We start from the raw sequence: 16,924 nt of genomic DNA on the forward strand, positions 1-16,924 counted from the left end.
TTTGGCAATAAAAATAATCACAGAAGAATAAAAAGGGGATTACATTTTGCTTATCTTGGATTTTATTTCACAATGATCTTTCATAAATACTGTTATATGTACTCAGATTTTTCAAATGTAGGAAGTTTTAATAAGTTTCTAGCTCAGTCTTGCCACAGTTTATAATTACTTTTGTTTTGAAACATTTTGGAATTTTCCCCATTAAGTTCTGCATGTTTTTTTAGTAAAATCTTTCACAAGTGGACCTTAATTCTGCATTGGATTTACAGCATGAAGCTATACACTCTGATACTTAGTTTGTTTTACCTTTTTATGCCTCTATTTTGCTAGTGAGAAAAAAACCCCTAATTTTATTTAAATGTTTGAGTGTGAAAGCTGTCATTTATATGATGAAATTTATGGTTTCAGGGATGGTTAAGACAGAGCTGTCAGAGACAACAGATAAATACAGTGGGGTGTTCTTTAAATACTTTGAGTTTTATTTAATTTATGTTATGTATTGTCCTCGGGGTTTAAAATTGAATTGCTTAATTTAGTATGTCCCAATAATTTTTTTTCTGACTCAACTAAAAGTCTTTATTCATTTCAATGTTATTTGATTCTGTTATGCCTACACTATTGATGTAACCTTTTTGAAAATGGCTTTCTTAGTAATGACTTAGTAAACATAGGATGATTTCTTTTAAGGATTATGAATATTACATTAGATTCTTGTTACTCTCCCTCCCAGATGTCACTATATTATTTTTTTCATTTCTCTGTATAGGCAAGAGCTTTGCTGCAGACTGCTTCATCTTTAGCACCTCACATGTATGAGCCCCATTTCAATGTTGCCATACTCTCAGAGAAGGTAATGCATTATCCTGTTCTTGTAATCTAAAAATTGAGCCTTGGTGAGGCAGCTGGTTTTTTATTGTTATTACTAAGACTTCCAGATAGATAAGACAAAAGAATACAGAGTACATAAACTGAAGGAAAATGCTAAATTACATTTTCATTTTAATACCTAGAAGTGTGTCAAAGTAGCCATTCCAATATTTGCTTTTGAGAAAAAATGAGGCCAACTGGCTATGAAGTAACTTTATAATTGTCCAAATGCCTGAAAGATGATCAATTCCATCTACAGTCTTTGCAGTCAGGAGCTTTTTCAGAATGTGAAGTGTAATAATATCATATGATTTACTAGTAATGATAGAAAGAATATCCTTTACTGATAGTATCTTACTGATCTCAAAAGGAAAATCTGTTATTCAGCTTTACAACCTCTGATTTTTTTGTGTTAATAATCTATTTCATGCAGAGTGTCTAAGAGACTGTGTTAACAGTGTCCAGCATTCCTGTTAATAAGAGAAACTTGTATAAATTTTTTTCTTGTTTCTTCACAAGAAAAAAATTGCTTCTTTGCTTGTGCCTACACCTTCATGATTCTGTTATGAATCTGTGTTGTGTGGGCAGCTCCACTCCTACAGATGCTGAAGTGCACACATTAAGAAGGGAATAACCCATTAATTTGTAAGTGTATCCCCTTCATTGTGAAACACAAGAGGATGTTGAATAATTGCATTTCTTACTTACTGTTTGGGGAGTAAATCCTAGTCTGCAAATGTCTTGTTACACAAAGGACTCTTCACAGGTTATAGAAGAAAACAGCCAGCCACATCAGCCAGGTGTTGGTGCAGTGGGGTAATGCAATCCTTAAATTCAGTGTATGGCCATGGTTTACAGAACATGACTGCTCTGGGCAGGACTTTGGTTTTTTCTCCTTCAGAGAATTCTTGGCACACTGAAGATCTGTGTTGAGTGATGCACAAGCAAAAAAGGCCTCCTGGCTGTCCATAGCTCCTCCTTTCCCACTCAGGAGTAATCAGTTTTACTAGAAGTGTTCCCAAATCTTTGGGTTCTTTTTTGCTGAACCCACTTTCTGAGATGCTTTCCTTTTAAACCTTCCAAAAAATGATGCCTATTTAGGAAAAAAATGAAGTTCTCTGAGTAGGGAACAATTTCTTCTAAAAGCAACAGAGGAGCACCTTTAGCTCTCCAACATTGTTGTGCATCTCTGTGAGGAAGCAGGAAATCACAGTGGTTTTTTTACAGAGGCCTGATGGGTTGTGTTTTGTTTGTTTGTACAATAGCACTTCTATGGAGTTTAAAAGCAAAACTTCTATTTTTTTATTCCTCCATACTTCAAGCACTGGGTATGGTATCCAAGAATTTGGGTGAAATGGAATATGGATGCTTCAAGACATTAAGTTGATGTCTTGAAGCAGCCATTAAAATGACATTTCTGTCTTTCTCGTCCCTTGATGTAAGTGTGACACAATCCTGCCTCCAAATGTCCTTACTCTGACTGTTCGCTCTTTGGGCCAGCTGTGCTTAAAATTTGTGAGCACCAGAAATGTACTGCACAGAATGCAAAGAGTACAAACACTGCATTGCTTGGATTTTCTAAATCAGTTTGTGTGTTTTTTACAGGTTGGAGATCTTCAGAGAAGTTACACAGCAGCTCAGAAGTCTGAAGAAGCATTTCCAGGCCATGTTGATACACAGCAGCTCATGAAACAGTTAAAGGAGCACTTTGCTATGCTCTGATAAGCTAATTTTTTATTATGTAAGAAGCTAGCCAGAGCAAATGTCCCATGCACATTTTGAGAGCACCAGCTCAAAGTAGATGAACTATACTTTATGCATTCCTGTGGCAAAGCTTGTGTTACTTTGAGTAGCAAGAAAAGATTGAGTTTCAATTTCTTATCATCTTAAAAGATAACACTTATTCAAATGCAGCTAGAAAACTTTGCAGCTATGTACACAAGAGATTACAGAAAAGGGGTTTTTTTCTGGCTTTTATGCAGAAAAAAATTGATTTTAAACATTCCCGTGTGACAATCTGTGAAGAAACAGAATAAAAATACTTCCTAACTGGTTTTCAAGTTGGCTTTTGATCGTATACTTTCTAAATGAATGTTAGGTTTTAAAATTAAAATACTTAAAAAGAATTTTAAATACATATGTAAAGCAAAATTTCTTATATTCCTTGTACTGTATGAGTTAAATAAATGCAGTTTGTATGGTTTGTCTCATTTGTGTGTGTAAGTTAAATTACATTCTTATTGCCATGAAAATCTGGGTTGATAGTCTTAACATTTTGAGAGACTCCACAGAACTGGTACAAAATCACAGAAATGCATGTGTTCCTCCCTACCCAGGAGGGAGTTTATTCTGGATCTCAGTGAGGGAGAAGGGCATTTAGAAGCTTGCAGAATTAAGAGCTAATAGTTGAGAACAAGGCATTGATGGGGTGATTACATGTGCTACCACATAAGCACTATTGCTAAGTAAATATTTGGATCAATCTAACTACAGGACTACTACTACTAACAACAAATGAAGACTTTCTGTCATACTTTGTGTTTTAGCTAAAAGGAATAAATTTGCAAGAATTCAAAACCTGACCTTTTTAGAAGACCTTTAAAAAATGTGAGATGTTAAAGCAATCTGAAATGGCACATCCTGAAACAGAACTTTGAAATCTTTTCATGTTTCTCTGATATCTCAGGGGAATATTTTAGCTTAAGGGGCAACCCTCAACATGCTTATAAATCTTATGAGTCTTTTTATTTTTTAGTATTTGTTATTCCTCCATCCTCATCTTCATCGGTTGCAGCTGGTGAGGGTGGATGCTGGGGAGCTTAGAGAAGTGTGCCCACAGGTTCCCCCACGGAGCATTCTGTAGGTGACAGAAACACTCATTAATTGCTGTCACATGGTGTGAAGTGCAAAAGCATTATTGGCTGAATAGATGCAGCATCTTTTATGGAATTTTATTTTGTCCATTTTCATTTTATATTATGGGAACTTCATCGCAATCTATTTAAAAGGAAATCTTAGTTACCAGTAATTCTCATTAGTTAAGATTTTACTTGCTGCCAAAATGCAAGAATTTAGAGGAAAGTTCCATCCTTTAATCTACTTATTTATGTCTTTCCAGCTGTCATTACTAAACTTAGAGAGGTACCAGAAAAGAAAATTGTCTTAGCGGTTTAAACACAACTGTTGGGAATTTTTGAATGTCAAAAAAGGATTAAAAAGGGAAAAGGATTATGTATGTTAAGGAATCCTTCACACAATATGCTTTATGAAGGTCAGATGTTAAAAAACTTCACCTTCTCCCCTCCCCCCCCCCCAAAAAAAAATTACAAAGGTCTAAACAAGGATTAAAACCTTTTTAGCTCCCTACTCTGCAGCTTCTGCAAGCCATTCCAAATTTATCTTAGGTGTTGTATTTTGATTGCCCTAAAAGGCAGCAGCAATTTGCTTTGTTGATCTTTCGTGCCCCAAAGCAAGGGTCTGACAGTGTATTTCTCACAATTAGCACGGTGCAAATGAAATCAAACGTGGTAATGGGTACAGCAGCACAGTGCAGCAACAGATGAGTCAGCAGGCCGTTGGTGCTCGGAGAATCTTTCTGTTTGGTTGTTGTTGATTGGCTGTGAGCCGCAGCAAGCAGCCGGACCGGCGGCCCGGGGCCCTGACCCCAGCATTGCAAACAGCACTTCTGAATAGAGTACAGTTTAAAAAACCCACAAATGTTTAATCTACAGTGCTGACAGTTCCACAGCAAAGCTGCCTGGAAGGAAGCTTGAAGCAGGTGTGTAAGGGGTCTTGAAGTTTCTGTGTTCCTGCAGGAAAGGTCTATACAGTTTATGGCTGTTGCCATCAGTTTTATCCTTCATGACCATCCTTCTTTCTGGGCTCTTTCTAATGGATGAATCCAATTAAAAAGTGATAATGTAGGGTTAGGTTATTGTCGCAGACATCTTTCATGAAAAATCCTTTCTTAGGATTTTTCCTTGTGACAAGCTGCAGTTCAGCAACCAAAGTAAACAATAGTTATCTGCTGCTGTAGAATGCAACAAGTGATTGGTCTCCTGTGGGTGTTTGGATTTCTTGACCACTCATGGCAGAGCTGGCTCTTGCTCTGTCTGAGACACAGATCTTTGTTATTCATTCTTTTCTATTCTTAGCTTAGCTAGCATCTCAAGAAACCTTTTCCTTTCTATTGCTTTTTAGTATAGTTTAATGTAATATATATCATAAAATAATAAATCAAGCCTTCTGATCATGGAGCCAACATTCTCGTCTCTTCTTCATCCTGAAAACCCTTGTGACCACAGTCACAGGTTATTAAAGGAATTTCATTCTTCTGCTAGATGTTATAGTCACAGCTGTTACAGCCACAAAACTGTGGCTGAAATGAATCACAATTCACAGTTAAGGATTGTGGATGATTTTGGCTGCAAAAAGCAGCTTCAAAAGTTGTACAGGACAGAGACAGTTTGCCATTAGGTGCCAGTTCAGTCAGTGTATGTCTGGATAATTATCCAATTTTGTTATTGCTACTGCTGGTGGATTTTTTGCTTTGATTGCTTCCCTTCTTTGTAGGCTAGAGGGAGAGATTTTTGGTTCATTCAGTCTTATCTCTGGTATGACGTAAGTCAAGCTTTTTCAGCCAGGAGCTTCTAATAAACTTATTTTGTACTCAAGTAGCCATTACCTGCTGGAGCAGCATCAGGTTTTGTGAAAGATTTTGTATTTAGTATCTCTAACTACCTACCACATGTTTGTCTTCTTTCTGATGGATACTTTCAAGCTCATTCATTTCTTTCCAGGCTTAACACACCCTCAATCAGTGGGTGCTCAGAGTGGGTCACAGATTAGTACTGAACTGCTATCCCACCACCACGGGGGACAAGAGAGCATGTAGTGAGTGTAGAATGCAAAATGCCCCTTTCCCTGCAAATGAGAACAAAATTAAGTTTCTCTTTGTGCCTTAGAAGATGAATAAAGCAAAAGCTAAGAAAATTTGATATTCAAGTCATTTACAGACTTGTATCTCCAGTCACTCTCCAGTAGCATTTGAATTCCTGTGCTGTTAAGGTGGTGTTACTAGCTTCCCTGAAGAGCAGAGTTTTTAGAGTTAATGAGTGCTCAGAAACTGCATATGCTCAGAAGCATCTGTAAACAGGTTAAATCTGGAAGATGTGCCATGAAAGCAATTTTTGTTGCAAAATTATCAAGTACATATACCCTGAATTACGTTGAGTAACTGAAGGAGCTGTACAGGTACTATATGTACTTTCATTCTGTTGATTACTTACAGCAATTGCTTAGTGCACAGCCTTCTCCTTGTGTTCAGTTTACTAAAAGGTCATAAAGATTTAGTTGAATAAGATTTCCTATTTAGATACTATATCTGACTAAAATATGTTTAAATAAAAGGAACTCAAGTCAATGAGTTCATTGTAAAAAACTCTTCCCAACACATAGTGCATTTTGTTACTTGTGTATAAGAATATATAAACCCATACAAATGTGGGAGTTTCGCCCATTGCTTTTTGACAGGTATTTCCAGTGAAACCAATTATAGTGGGACAAAGATTAGTCTTGAAGCCATTAGAAATGAGACACAAGAAGAAACAGCAGGATGCAAACCTTGCTCAGCACTATGGAAAGGGCAAAGTCATTAAGAGCCAGGAAGCTTGGTTGCAGCAAGCAGACCACCCCAACAGTTTCATCTCATTTTCAGCTTATTCAGTTTACATAACTATAAAGTAATTGCCAAGATTCTACATTTGAGCTTTGGTATAATTTTATACTACTATTATTTCCATATTTTTCTAAGTCTATATACTTTAAAAATACCAAACACCTTTAAAGGTATTACACATATTAACTAATTATCCTTTCCAGCAATAAATTTAGGTCATGGTAACCAAGGGTCATCCATCAAGAGACTGGAATAATGGTGCATGAGAAACCACCCAAAAGCCAATTTAAAAGCAGCCCTGGACTGTTTTTATTCCTGTGAATTGCCATAAACCAACAGTTCAGGGTTCAGATAAAACTACAGTGTTGTAAATTATATGGTCACTGACTGTCTTTTTAATTGGTAGAACAAACAGATGCACATACCTTTCCTAGTTTTCAAGGATGTAATTGTTAGTTCTTTCAGAGATACTGATGGGGGAGGCCCAGTAGAAAAACTTTAATAGCCCCTGACTTCTGCCTGCAGTCCTGCAATGTCTCATGGATAGGCTTAACGTGCTGTCTATTAAGCATTGATTTATTAAGGTATTCAATGGTAGCTACCTGAATGAATGTGAGATTTGAAATTCAGTATAAGTCCTGGGAAGGTAGGCTAATAAGTAGACAACCACATTTATCAAAAATCTCAGTAGTACAGACCTGGCTGTCATTATTGCATATGTGGAAGACATCCTCAAATAGCCTGGGTCTTTAAGTAAGGGAGTTACTGTAGACAGTGAAGGAAGTAATTCTCCAAGAGTACCTTAGACCCCAGTCTAAACATGGCACTTGAAAGTGTGGGTGGAATGGGAGATCCTGTTTTGCAGGGGTATATGTCTATCAGCAAAAATAATTAATATAATAGCAAATAAAATGTGGCTACTTATAAATTACTGATCTTCTTTACACTTACCAGCCACACTCCTGACAGTCTTTATAATCTTTATTAGCCAATGTGTATGCATTTATCAAACATGAACTTTTAAGCAATTACAAGTGGAGTTCACAAATTTTCAAACCACTGGCGTTATGTATGTGACAAGTCTCCTACAGTCTACCAGAATACAACATCATCTTAAGGGAAAAAATTAGACATACTCAGCCATCTAGAAAGTGACTCTAATTAAGCTGATGCTTCAGATGCTCCAATGCCTTTAAAATGAAAAAAAAAATCACTACCAGAATAGACACCTTTCCTGTTAGATCAAAACTTAAAATTCTTGAAAAAAGTCTAAGTAATGGCAGGTGATTCTGAAGGGAAAAGAGAGTTGTTTCTTGGGGTAGCCTATGGCTCTGTCACATCATCACCTGTAACTTCATATCATCTTATCTTGGTGAGCGCTACTGTGCTGCAACTTAAGCCAATGACACATTGTAAAGTAACAGAAGTTGTAAGCAAAATCCCTCCAGGCTAAATATCTGTCATTTCTGGGAAAACATGGTAATTCAGGCACAAATCTCTCGAATGAGAAAGAGTTAGAGGAAGCTGGAAAAGTGTTACTTAGATTGAAAACAATATCTTTATGTAATACTAAAAGGAACCTTTGGGCCTCTTGGAGTTTATCCCATAGCAACATAGCCAACTTTGTCAAGATTAGGTTCTGTTCCAACTCAATATCATTTATAACAATGTGCAAACAGACAAACTTACCCATGCAGGTCTGTTCAAGCACCCTGAGGAAAAACAAACACTCTTGTTATGTGGGATTCTGAGATGTACATACTATAAATAAATTCTCCTTTCTCCTCTGGAAGTCCCACTTTAGTTCAGGTTCAGAGCAGCACAGCAGGTAGTTTGACAGGCTTCAAATAGTTTGTGGTGTACCACAAATCTATTTGTCTTTAATGGATTCTCAGAGAACCATGCTCCTGGGAGCTGTGCCGTCCTTGTCTTCGTGACCATGGATATTTGAATGTCAGTTCTAGACATGGTCATAACATTTTTCTGTCCCTTCAGGAGTTCATATAATCAGATGTGGTAAACATAACAAATCTGTTTTAACGGTAGCAAAGGAGCTAAATACAAGAAAGATGAGGGCTTCTTTCATGCTCTTTTCTCCATGTATATCCATAGCAGGTGCCAGTGATGTGCTTCCCATCACTTGATTATACCTGTATAGTAGAACAATTTTCTTTCATCAATCTTGATTTCAGGAGTTTGTACTAATGTTTTCATCTCTACTTAGATGACAAAACTGCTTCCAGCAGAGAAACTATAGATATAATAGCCCCTCATAGCTGCTGAGAAACACAAGCACTCTCAGGCTGAGTGCATCTCACCAGGCAAGAAGTCAACCACCCTGTGGTGCTCCCAGCTGCAGTCAGATCTGCTCTCCTACATGGATAAGCTTCAAGGCAGATTTTTATTAAGCCTTAAGCAGCGAAAGGTACACATGATATAAACCTCAACAGACAGCCCAGGACCTTGTTTTAAGGCTTTTCTTACTCTTGAAATAAAGTTGTTAAGAGATGTGGGTGCCCCAACGCTTGGCAAATCTCCCAAAGGCTTGGAGGCTGCCACTTCCCTTGGCTGGCACACTGCTGCCACTGAGGAAAGGAGAGAGCTGTCCCCCTCTCCTGGGAGTTACAGCCCAGCTGTGTGGCAGCTAGTGTAAGAAATTCCTTCAGTTTCTGCAGTAATACTTGCATTTGAGTTTTCTTTAAAACTAATTTAATACTAATTTTAGTTTTCTTTAAAACTGAGCTGAAAATGGGAACCATTCTGATCTCTGTGAAATCCATCCTTGAACCAGACACTTGATCTGAGATGCCAAGTAACCTGGGAATTGCTAATGAATGATAAGTGTGGTTTCTCCTCTTTTCTCAGATTTTATGACCTAGTTTCATTTTTTCTCTCGGGATGTGTTCATCCTGCCTTGCTGCACTTGCACTCTCTGTGACTTCATGTTCTGTTTTCAGGCAATTTGGTCAATATGACCCCAAAATATTCTCTTCCTCTTCCAGCTACTGAAAGCCTGGCTTTTCCCAAAGACATGCACTCCTCAGACAGGCTTCATCTCCATCCGCTCGAGCTGTCACCATGCCAAGGCCAGCTTTGCAACACAACTACCAACAACTCTGGAAGTTGTTCAGATTTGCCATTTACTTGAAGAGAAATGAGAACAGTCCATTTTGTCTGGGCTTGACATCTGGAGGCTTTGGGTTTGTCCTGTAGATACATTTGAAAAGCAAATTAAATTTCATTTAATTGATCATGCTGATTAACAGGAAAATTGTCATTTTTCAGCCTGATAACCTGTATTTAATCTGATGTCCTTTTCCTGTGTTCTGGAGGTTGAGAAGACCACAGCTGTAAACATGAGGAGCATTAACTTCTATCTGTCCCAACTGCCTCCTGTTCTAACACACTGAAAACTCCAGAACACTGAAAATGTCTGCAGTTTCTAAAATGTATAATGAGGATAGAGATTGCCTAGAGTAATCTTCCCTGAGTTCTCAGCAGCCCTGTCAAATCTCCCCTGCTAAGCATGAGACCTGCCATCTGGGCACCTCTCCAGCCCCATCTCCTCCACAGTGCAGGTTCTCTGCAGCAGAGCAGCTGCCCAGCCAGGAACCCCTACAACCTGCGTGAGCAACAGGCACTGGGGCTTCAACCTGTGGTTCAGAGTTACAGCCATGGGGCAGTAAATTCCATATGATTGGTGTGTATGACTTACACAGGGCTTCTTCCATGCCATTCCACTTTCTGGTTGGCAGCTCTCATGTCTCCTTACACTGTGGCATATTGTCTCTGTGATTGTGTCCTTTTTGTCACCCTCCTCCCTAGTGCTGGACTGTCCAAAAGGAACAGGAGATAAAACACAGGTACAGGGTGGAGTTCAGTGCAGTAGCCTTTGAACATGCTAATGGGATGTGAAACAGGGCTCCTGTGAGCTGAGTGATGCAATCACAGCCACTGAGCTGCCAGGGGAGGAAGACTCATCCAAACTGCCTGATGCTTCTCCAGAGGTGGCACAAATACAGCTGAGGCTCAGTGGGGATTCCTGAACCTTGCAGAGCTGTGTGAGGCTCCCCTAACAAATTTTAGTCATATTTGATAAAGAATATCAGGGAACAATCAAATGTTGGGATCACAGAATTTGGTCTAGTCATTAACATAGAGACCTAGAAAGGGGAGGATGGACATCTGAGGCCCAGCTAGGGCTCCCAGCTTCAGCACATTGTGCTTTTCTATGTCTCCATTTCCATACTTGTAAAATAAGGCTAATGGAATTGTTGCTGCTATGATAATTATTATAAATGAATGCATTTTCTGTCATCTGACCCCATTTTTCAATGCTTCCACCCAGTGACCACTGATGTTTTCCCATGAATAATCCTCCCTAAGCAATGGTGAGAGGCAATGTGCAGGGGGTGACAGGACAGAATTCCTAAAGGATTTTGTCTTGATTTCCCTCAGTAACACTCACAAGCACTGAGAATAAAATCTGTGCATGGAGCTGGAGTGCTGCAGGCGCACTGAGCTCTCAGAGCTTCTCCTCCTCTTGGACAAAGGCAACATCTTCCCTCGCCTGCCGTCACCTCCCATTAATGTCAGCAAAGTTCACTTGCTGCAGCTTCTGGAAGTGCAAAAGTAATGTGCTCTTGAGGAGGGAAATGAGGCCATTTATTTGTCTAATAAGATAATGCTAACAGCGCAAATAGCAAGTCGGGGTTCAGAAAATAGCATTTATTTTTGAATCGTGCAGGAGGTCCTCTTCATTTTATTTATTCACAGGGCCTGAATAAACAGCTGCCCAGACAAAGATATTTAACAAGAGCAAACACAAAGGAGGTTGTTCACCCTGGGCTCCAGATACAAATAGAGAAGAAAGAAGAAAATGTCAAATCTGCATAAACCCTGTATGGCTCCCTGGTGGGTATAAAAATACCTCTTTTGAATACCATCTTGTAATTCCAAAAAGTTGAGGTAACCTTTTCTTATTTTCAGCAAACATTTCCCTTCTAATCTTAATGTCATGTTTCACTTGCTCAAACTACAATCAAATCCTGAACCCATGCCTCATTCTGTTGTTCAGATCTTACATCCATTCTATTTATTCAAAAAGCATAAATGTTTCCTTGCCATATCTTTATTACAAAATACAGAAAATATAGGCAACTGTTCACTCTGAAAATATGTAGTGCGGGATGGCAAAATAGCTACAGTGGAGTCAGAAAACTTCTAAGAAGTGATTATAAATGCCTGATAAAGTAAATAAGGTTGTGAAACAAATATAGGAAAAGAGCATACTGCCCCAGAGGGAAAACGTGCTCCCTGGGTAGCTTCTGCTTTCATAGGGATACAAGACTTTCCAAAGAAACAAAATAGTTTTGTGTCAAAGAAATTATTCATATGGCCATTACTTGGCACAGACTTCTCTTCATGCTCTTCCATGTACACACAGAGAAAAGAGTTGGCTGTTGACCAGATTATGAAGAATATCAGAATATTCATTAAATCTTCAGAGAACTTCGGCCGCAGCTCAGAGAGATAAAGAGAGTGTATCACCTCTGGAAGGAGAGGCAGGTTACCTGAGAGGGACTACAAGGTTATTGTGAGGTTATACCTTGAAGGTATCTTCCAACCTTGATGGTTTTGTGATTCATAGAATCCATTTTATGGGCAGGTTTTGCAGCATATATAACCCTCAAGTCAATAGAAGGCTGCAGAACAAGAGCTAACAAAAAATTTCCTGTGAAAAGGATAGTGGTTTGAGAAAGGGAACTGTTTATTTAGTGTAGCTATAACTTATGGTCAGAAAACCCCTTGTGTGAGTTTCATCCATCAGCAGCTGGAGTCCTGACAGCTTTTCTAGTGCTATATGAATAGCAAATCACCTGTTGTCACCATCTGGATCTCAGTTCCTGGGGGAAGCCTGCTGGCCCCAGGAGAAGGTGGGCATTCATCATGATCATCTTCTCCCTGACACTCCCTGGGCCCCTCACAGACCAATGCTGGAGACAACTTCCATGCACCTCCTGCTGAATACAGGCAGAACAAGCTCTGGAACAGCTAAAATAGCAGCAACATGAGAAGGAAGCAACATAATTTGACAGGGGGATTTAAAATAGTACAGGTTCTTCCTACCTGCCTCTTTATCAAGAAAGCCCACTACTTTCTGGGGAAGTGTTTTAAATGCAGAAATTCATTGCCTCTTTGAAACGTGATCTGATAATAAACACAATTTTGGGAGAAGGAAGAAAAGCTCCCAGTTAAAGTGCAGAACCAAAAATAGCATTCTCTGCCTTCAGGATCTCACTGCTGCTCCCTGTGTGATGCAGTGAGCAGATGCAGAAGGTACCAAGCACAGAATACCTTCATCTGGGCCAGGGCAGTGATGTAAGCAAAGGCTGAGTGTCGCAGACATCTTTCATGAAAAATCCTTTCTTAGGATTTTAACTTGTGAGAAGCTGCAGTTTCAGTAATCAAAGTAAACAATGGTTATCTGCTGCTGTGGAATGCAACAGGTAGACCCATGATTGGTCTCCTGTGGGTGTTTGGATTTCTTGACCACTCATGGCAGAGCTGGCTCTTGCTCTCTGTCTGAGACACAGATCTTTGTTATTCATTCTTTTCTATTCTTAGCTTAGCTAGCTTCTGAAGAAACCTTTTCCTTTCTATTGCCTTTTGGTATAGTCTTAATGTAACATATATCATAAAATAATAAATCAAGCCTTCTGATCATGGAGTCAACATTCTCGTCTCTTCTTCATCCTGAAAACCCTTGTGACCACAGTCACAGTTGATATGTGTTTTTTCACAGAAGGATTGCCACTGCCTGATAAGGAGCACAGTCATAGGATACCACAGGTACAGTGCAACTTGATTCAATTGCCCATGAGAAATAAAACAAGGCTGGAAGCTGGGAAAAGGAAATGTCTGCCATTGCAAACCCAAGCAGCGCAGGGGAAAGGAGGGCAAGTCACGTTCTCCTGCATTCACAGGGCTCAGATTATCTTCTCATTATGCTTCCCAAAATACTGCTTCCCACAGCACTCTGCAGTGCAGCCTACAAAAGTGGAAGTAATCTGGGCTGCACAGTTGACTTCAGCTCTGATAGAACACTTGGTTGTGTTATGTGCAACGCTCATGTTATTGTCAATGTGCCAGTAAATGTCATTGCTTTTTCTGGGAATATACCATGTCAGAAAATCATTTGGGGTAGGATTTTAATTTTCCATTGGATTCAGCAGCAGCTGAATGCTTTCCTCGACACGTGTTAGCAGATCAGACAAGTCCATCCTTCTGCTTCCCATCAGCACGTGGCAGAACAGCTTCCAGTCTCAGCAGCTGCAGCTCCCCCATCCATGAGTTAAATCAGCATTTCTGTTATGGCATTTTTTGCCCCTGCTGTGCAGCACTATGATTTTTCAGGTTTCAACAACAGTTACAGGAATCCTCAGCATTCAGTCACAGCACTGCACTGGGAAATGTCTTTTTAGCAACTCCAAGTTTCAGGATGATGAGTTTGACAGCCCATGGAGTCCTATGGCGTTAGAGGTGCTGGGTCAGTACCCCACTGAGCAAATCTGAAGACCCCACTGGACCAGACTCCAACCAACTCCAGGACAGACAGACAGACACACGGTCCCAGCTACAGATGCTAAAACTTGAAAAACTAACCCAGCCTGTCTACCTCACTTACCTGTTGGAATGTCCTTTGGGGAAAATTCCCAGGTATTACATCATTTTTAAACACATCACATTTCAAAGTCTCAGCTCTTTGCTCATAAAACCAACATGGCATAATTCCTTCACCTACATGGAGTTGTAAAATGAATAATAAATGGATTTGAGTTCATTATCTGAGAGGAGCTATAGAAGTGTGACTTATTTTTAATAATGCATAAGTAATAATTTATTTAACATTTCTCTGTATTCCTCATCAGGTTCCTGAACCTGACTGCACTTTCCTGCTCTATCTGCAAGTTCTCTCATGAAAGCTGACAATAAGCTTCAAACTTTTTTGTTGATTTTTTTTTCAGGGTAGTGAGATACTGTGTCACAGTCATTAAAGTTGTGGCACCTGTGCCTTTAAAAAATAGGATATCAAGTTTACATGGAACAGGATATGACAAGAAATTAAAAGAATCAAACAATTACTTTGTAAACACCATTTGTCCAACTCAGTAAATAGAATTAGTCTTATTTCTCCACAGTGAGTTTATGCTGTCATGTGGCACATTTGTTTTAAGGCTATGGAGTCTGGATAGAGTGAAATAGACAATTCAAACACTGAATGCTATGTGCTGCTCTTTCTGCAGAATCAACCTGTGTTTCAGAATGACACAAAAATACAACAAATGTTTACTTAGATGCCATTCAACTATACGAAAGGAAAATATTTTTCCAGGAGAGAAGAAATAAGTAACAGTGTGTCCTCTCTATAATCTGCATTGCAGGGATACATGTCTGAAGTGAAGCAGGCAAATATTCAGAGGCTGAGGCTGGTGCAAGCTGGTGGGCTTTGCCAAGTCAAGCACACAAAGTCCTGAGTCAGCCTCACCTCCAAAATCAAGCAACTGTAAATAGAAAGCTGTTTGGATCTGTGATATTCTGGGGAATCTGGAGATTTCTGTCTTCTGTAACAGCAAGAAACATCCTGTAGATTTGGCTTCAGATGAAATCTGAGCTTGTTCTCTCATTGATGGCAAGTGGCAGCCCCTGGGGAACACCAGGATCCCCCTGGGTTTGAGGGAACTGTGGCTTGCTGTCCCTGACACAAGCACAGGAGAGACTGATGGCCACCTAGGCTTTAAATCCAGGTGAGGAGAGGCATGGGTGCCATTTCTTGGTTTAGCCTCCCTCAAGAAGGGGTATTTGCGTTTCCACACACTAGGGATGTTCACATCTTCATGACTTTTGCTTGTCAGCACTCACAATAGCTAAGAAGCTGCAGCTTTTAAGGGAAGCTGTACTGGAGTCCAAGAAAGAAGCAGCTAGAAGAGGTTTCTGTTACTGGGGGGGCATGTATTCAAACTGCTGTTTGCAGGAAGGATTTCACCATCCTCTGTCAAAGATTGAAGCAGACAGACTCCTTACCTGGGCTTCAGCCTCCCCATTAATGCTCTGATTAAACAGGGGAAAGAACCAAGGAGAGGAGGATAAAGGAGCACCACCAAACTTCATGAAATTACTCAAATTGGTGTGAGAAGCTTTTCAAAGGAGTCACTTACTGAGGTTGATGTAATAATGTGACAGGAGATGTTAAGAAAATGATTGTATTACAAATATATTGTGTGAAAGAATAATTCTTAGAAAATATTTACTAGGCAAGGCTTTGAAGCTTATAAATTGTTTACAGCACAACAGCAGTGCTGGAAATAGGAAAAGCAAAGCACTGACTGAAGCACTGAAGGTTGCACTGGAACTCACTGGAAAGTAATTTTTATCTATTTACTAGTAGGAGCAAAGCAATGGACAGTGTTCTGTGTAGCTTTCGGCTGGGGAGGAATTTTTCTTCTGCTGGGCTCAGGGAAGGCATCATTTCTGTCATTAAATCTCCAGGTTAGACATGTGGACATGCTGCTTCTGCCTTTTATCCTCTCCCCTAAAAGGACTGCAACCACCTTTCTCTGTTTCTGTGCTCTTCCTTGCCTTTATCCTTGACAGGGACTTCTTACACAGCTCAGGAAGCACCATGCTGTATTATACTCAAGGGGTATGTATAGCCTTTCACACCTGGCTCCTCAGTAGCAACCGAATGACAAATTAAAAAAAAATAATAATAATAACAATAATAAAGAAAGAAACAGCCTAGGAAAAAAGAAAAAGAAAAAAGAAAATAGCAGCTGTTGCCTTAAGAGTATTTTTCTTCCATGCAAGTGTAATCAGAGCTGCAACACTGTTCCCTGCATCTCCAGACGCCGGTAACTAAACCCAGGCGTATAACCGTGCCCTGGGTTCTGCCAGGGATGGCAGAGGACTAAGCAAGGGTCAAAAGTTTACGGGAGGCTGCGGCTGCGCTGCCTCGTGCAGGGGAACATGTTCCCAGCGCACACCCGGCGCTCCAGGCGCTCCAAAGGCCGCGGACCGCTTGGCTGAGCCCGGCCCGCGGCAGCGGCGCAGCGGGAGCGGGACAGGGGCGAGCCCAGATGGGGGTTCCAGGGGAACGGGGGGTGGGAGACGGGAGGACACGGAGGGGAGGAATGGAGAGTGGTGATAATGGCAGAGGAGCATCGCGGGCTGGGTGGAGAAGAGACTGATCTCACGCAGGCAGATGTCGCGCTTGGCAGGGCCGAGCAGGAGGCTCGATAGGCCTCCCAAGACTGGGAGAAGGTCAGTAGCACAGAGATTATCCTACTGACAATATTTCTTAAGCAATTGCTTCCTGTCTGC

The 16,924-nt window shown here is 40.2% G+C and overlaps 1 protein-coding gene across 1 annotated transcript in view; it reads left to right on the top strand.

Moving 5' to 3' along the window:
- The window catches only part of TTC8 (tetratricopeptide repeat domain 8), a 40,739-nt gene extending 37,662 nt beyond the window's left edge, over positions 1–3,077 (top strand). Inside the window, exons 14-15 of the mRNA XM_066552618.1 lie at positions 767–850; positions 2,473–3,077. Coding sequence (XP_066408715.1) covers positions 767–850; positions 2,473–2,589 — 201 coding nt within the window. The 3' untranslated portion in view covers positions 2,590–3,077. The remainder of the gene's footprint in view (positions 1–766; positions 851–2,472) is intronic.
- Positions 3,078–16,924: the final 13,847 nt, after the last annotated feature.

Source organism: Molothrus aeneus, chromosome 6 (genome assembly GCF_037042795.1).
Source record: "Molothrus aeneus isolate 106 chromosome 6, BPBGC_Maene_1.0, whole genome shotgun sequence".
Lineage (NCBI taxonomy): Eukaryota > Metazoa > Chordata > Aves > Passeriformes > Icteridae > Molothrus > Molothrus aeneus.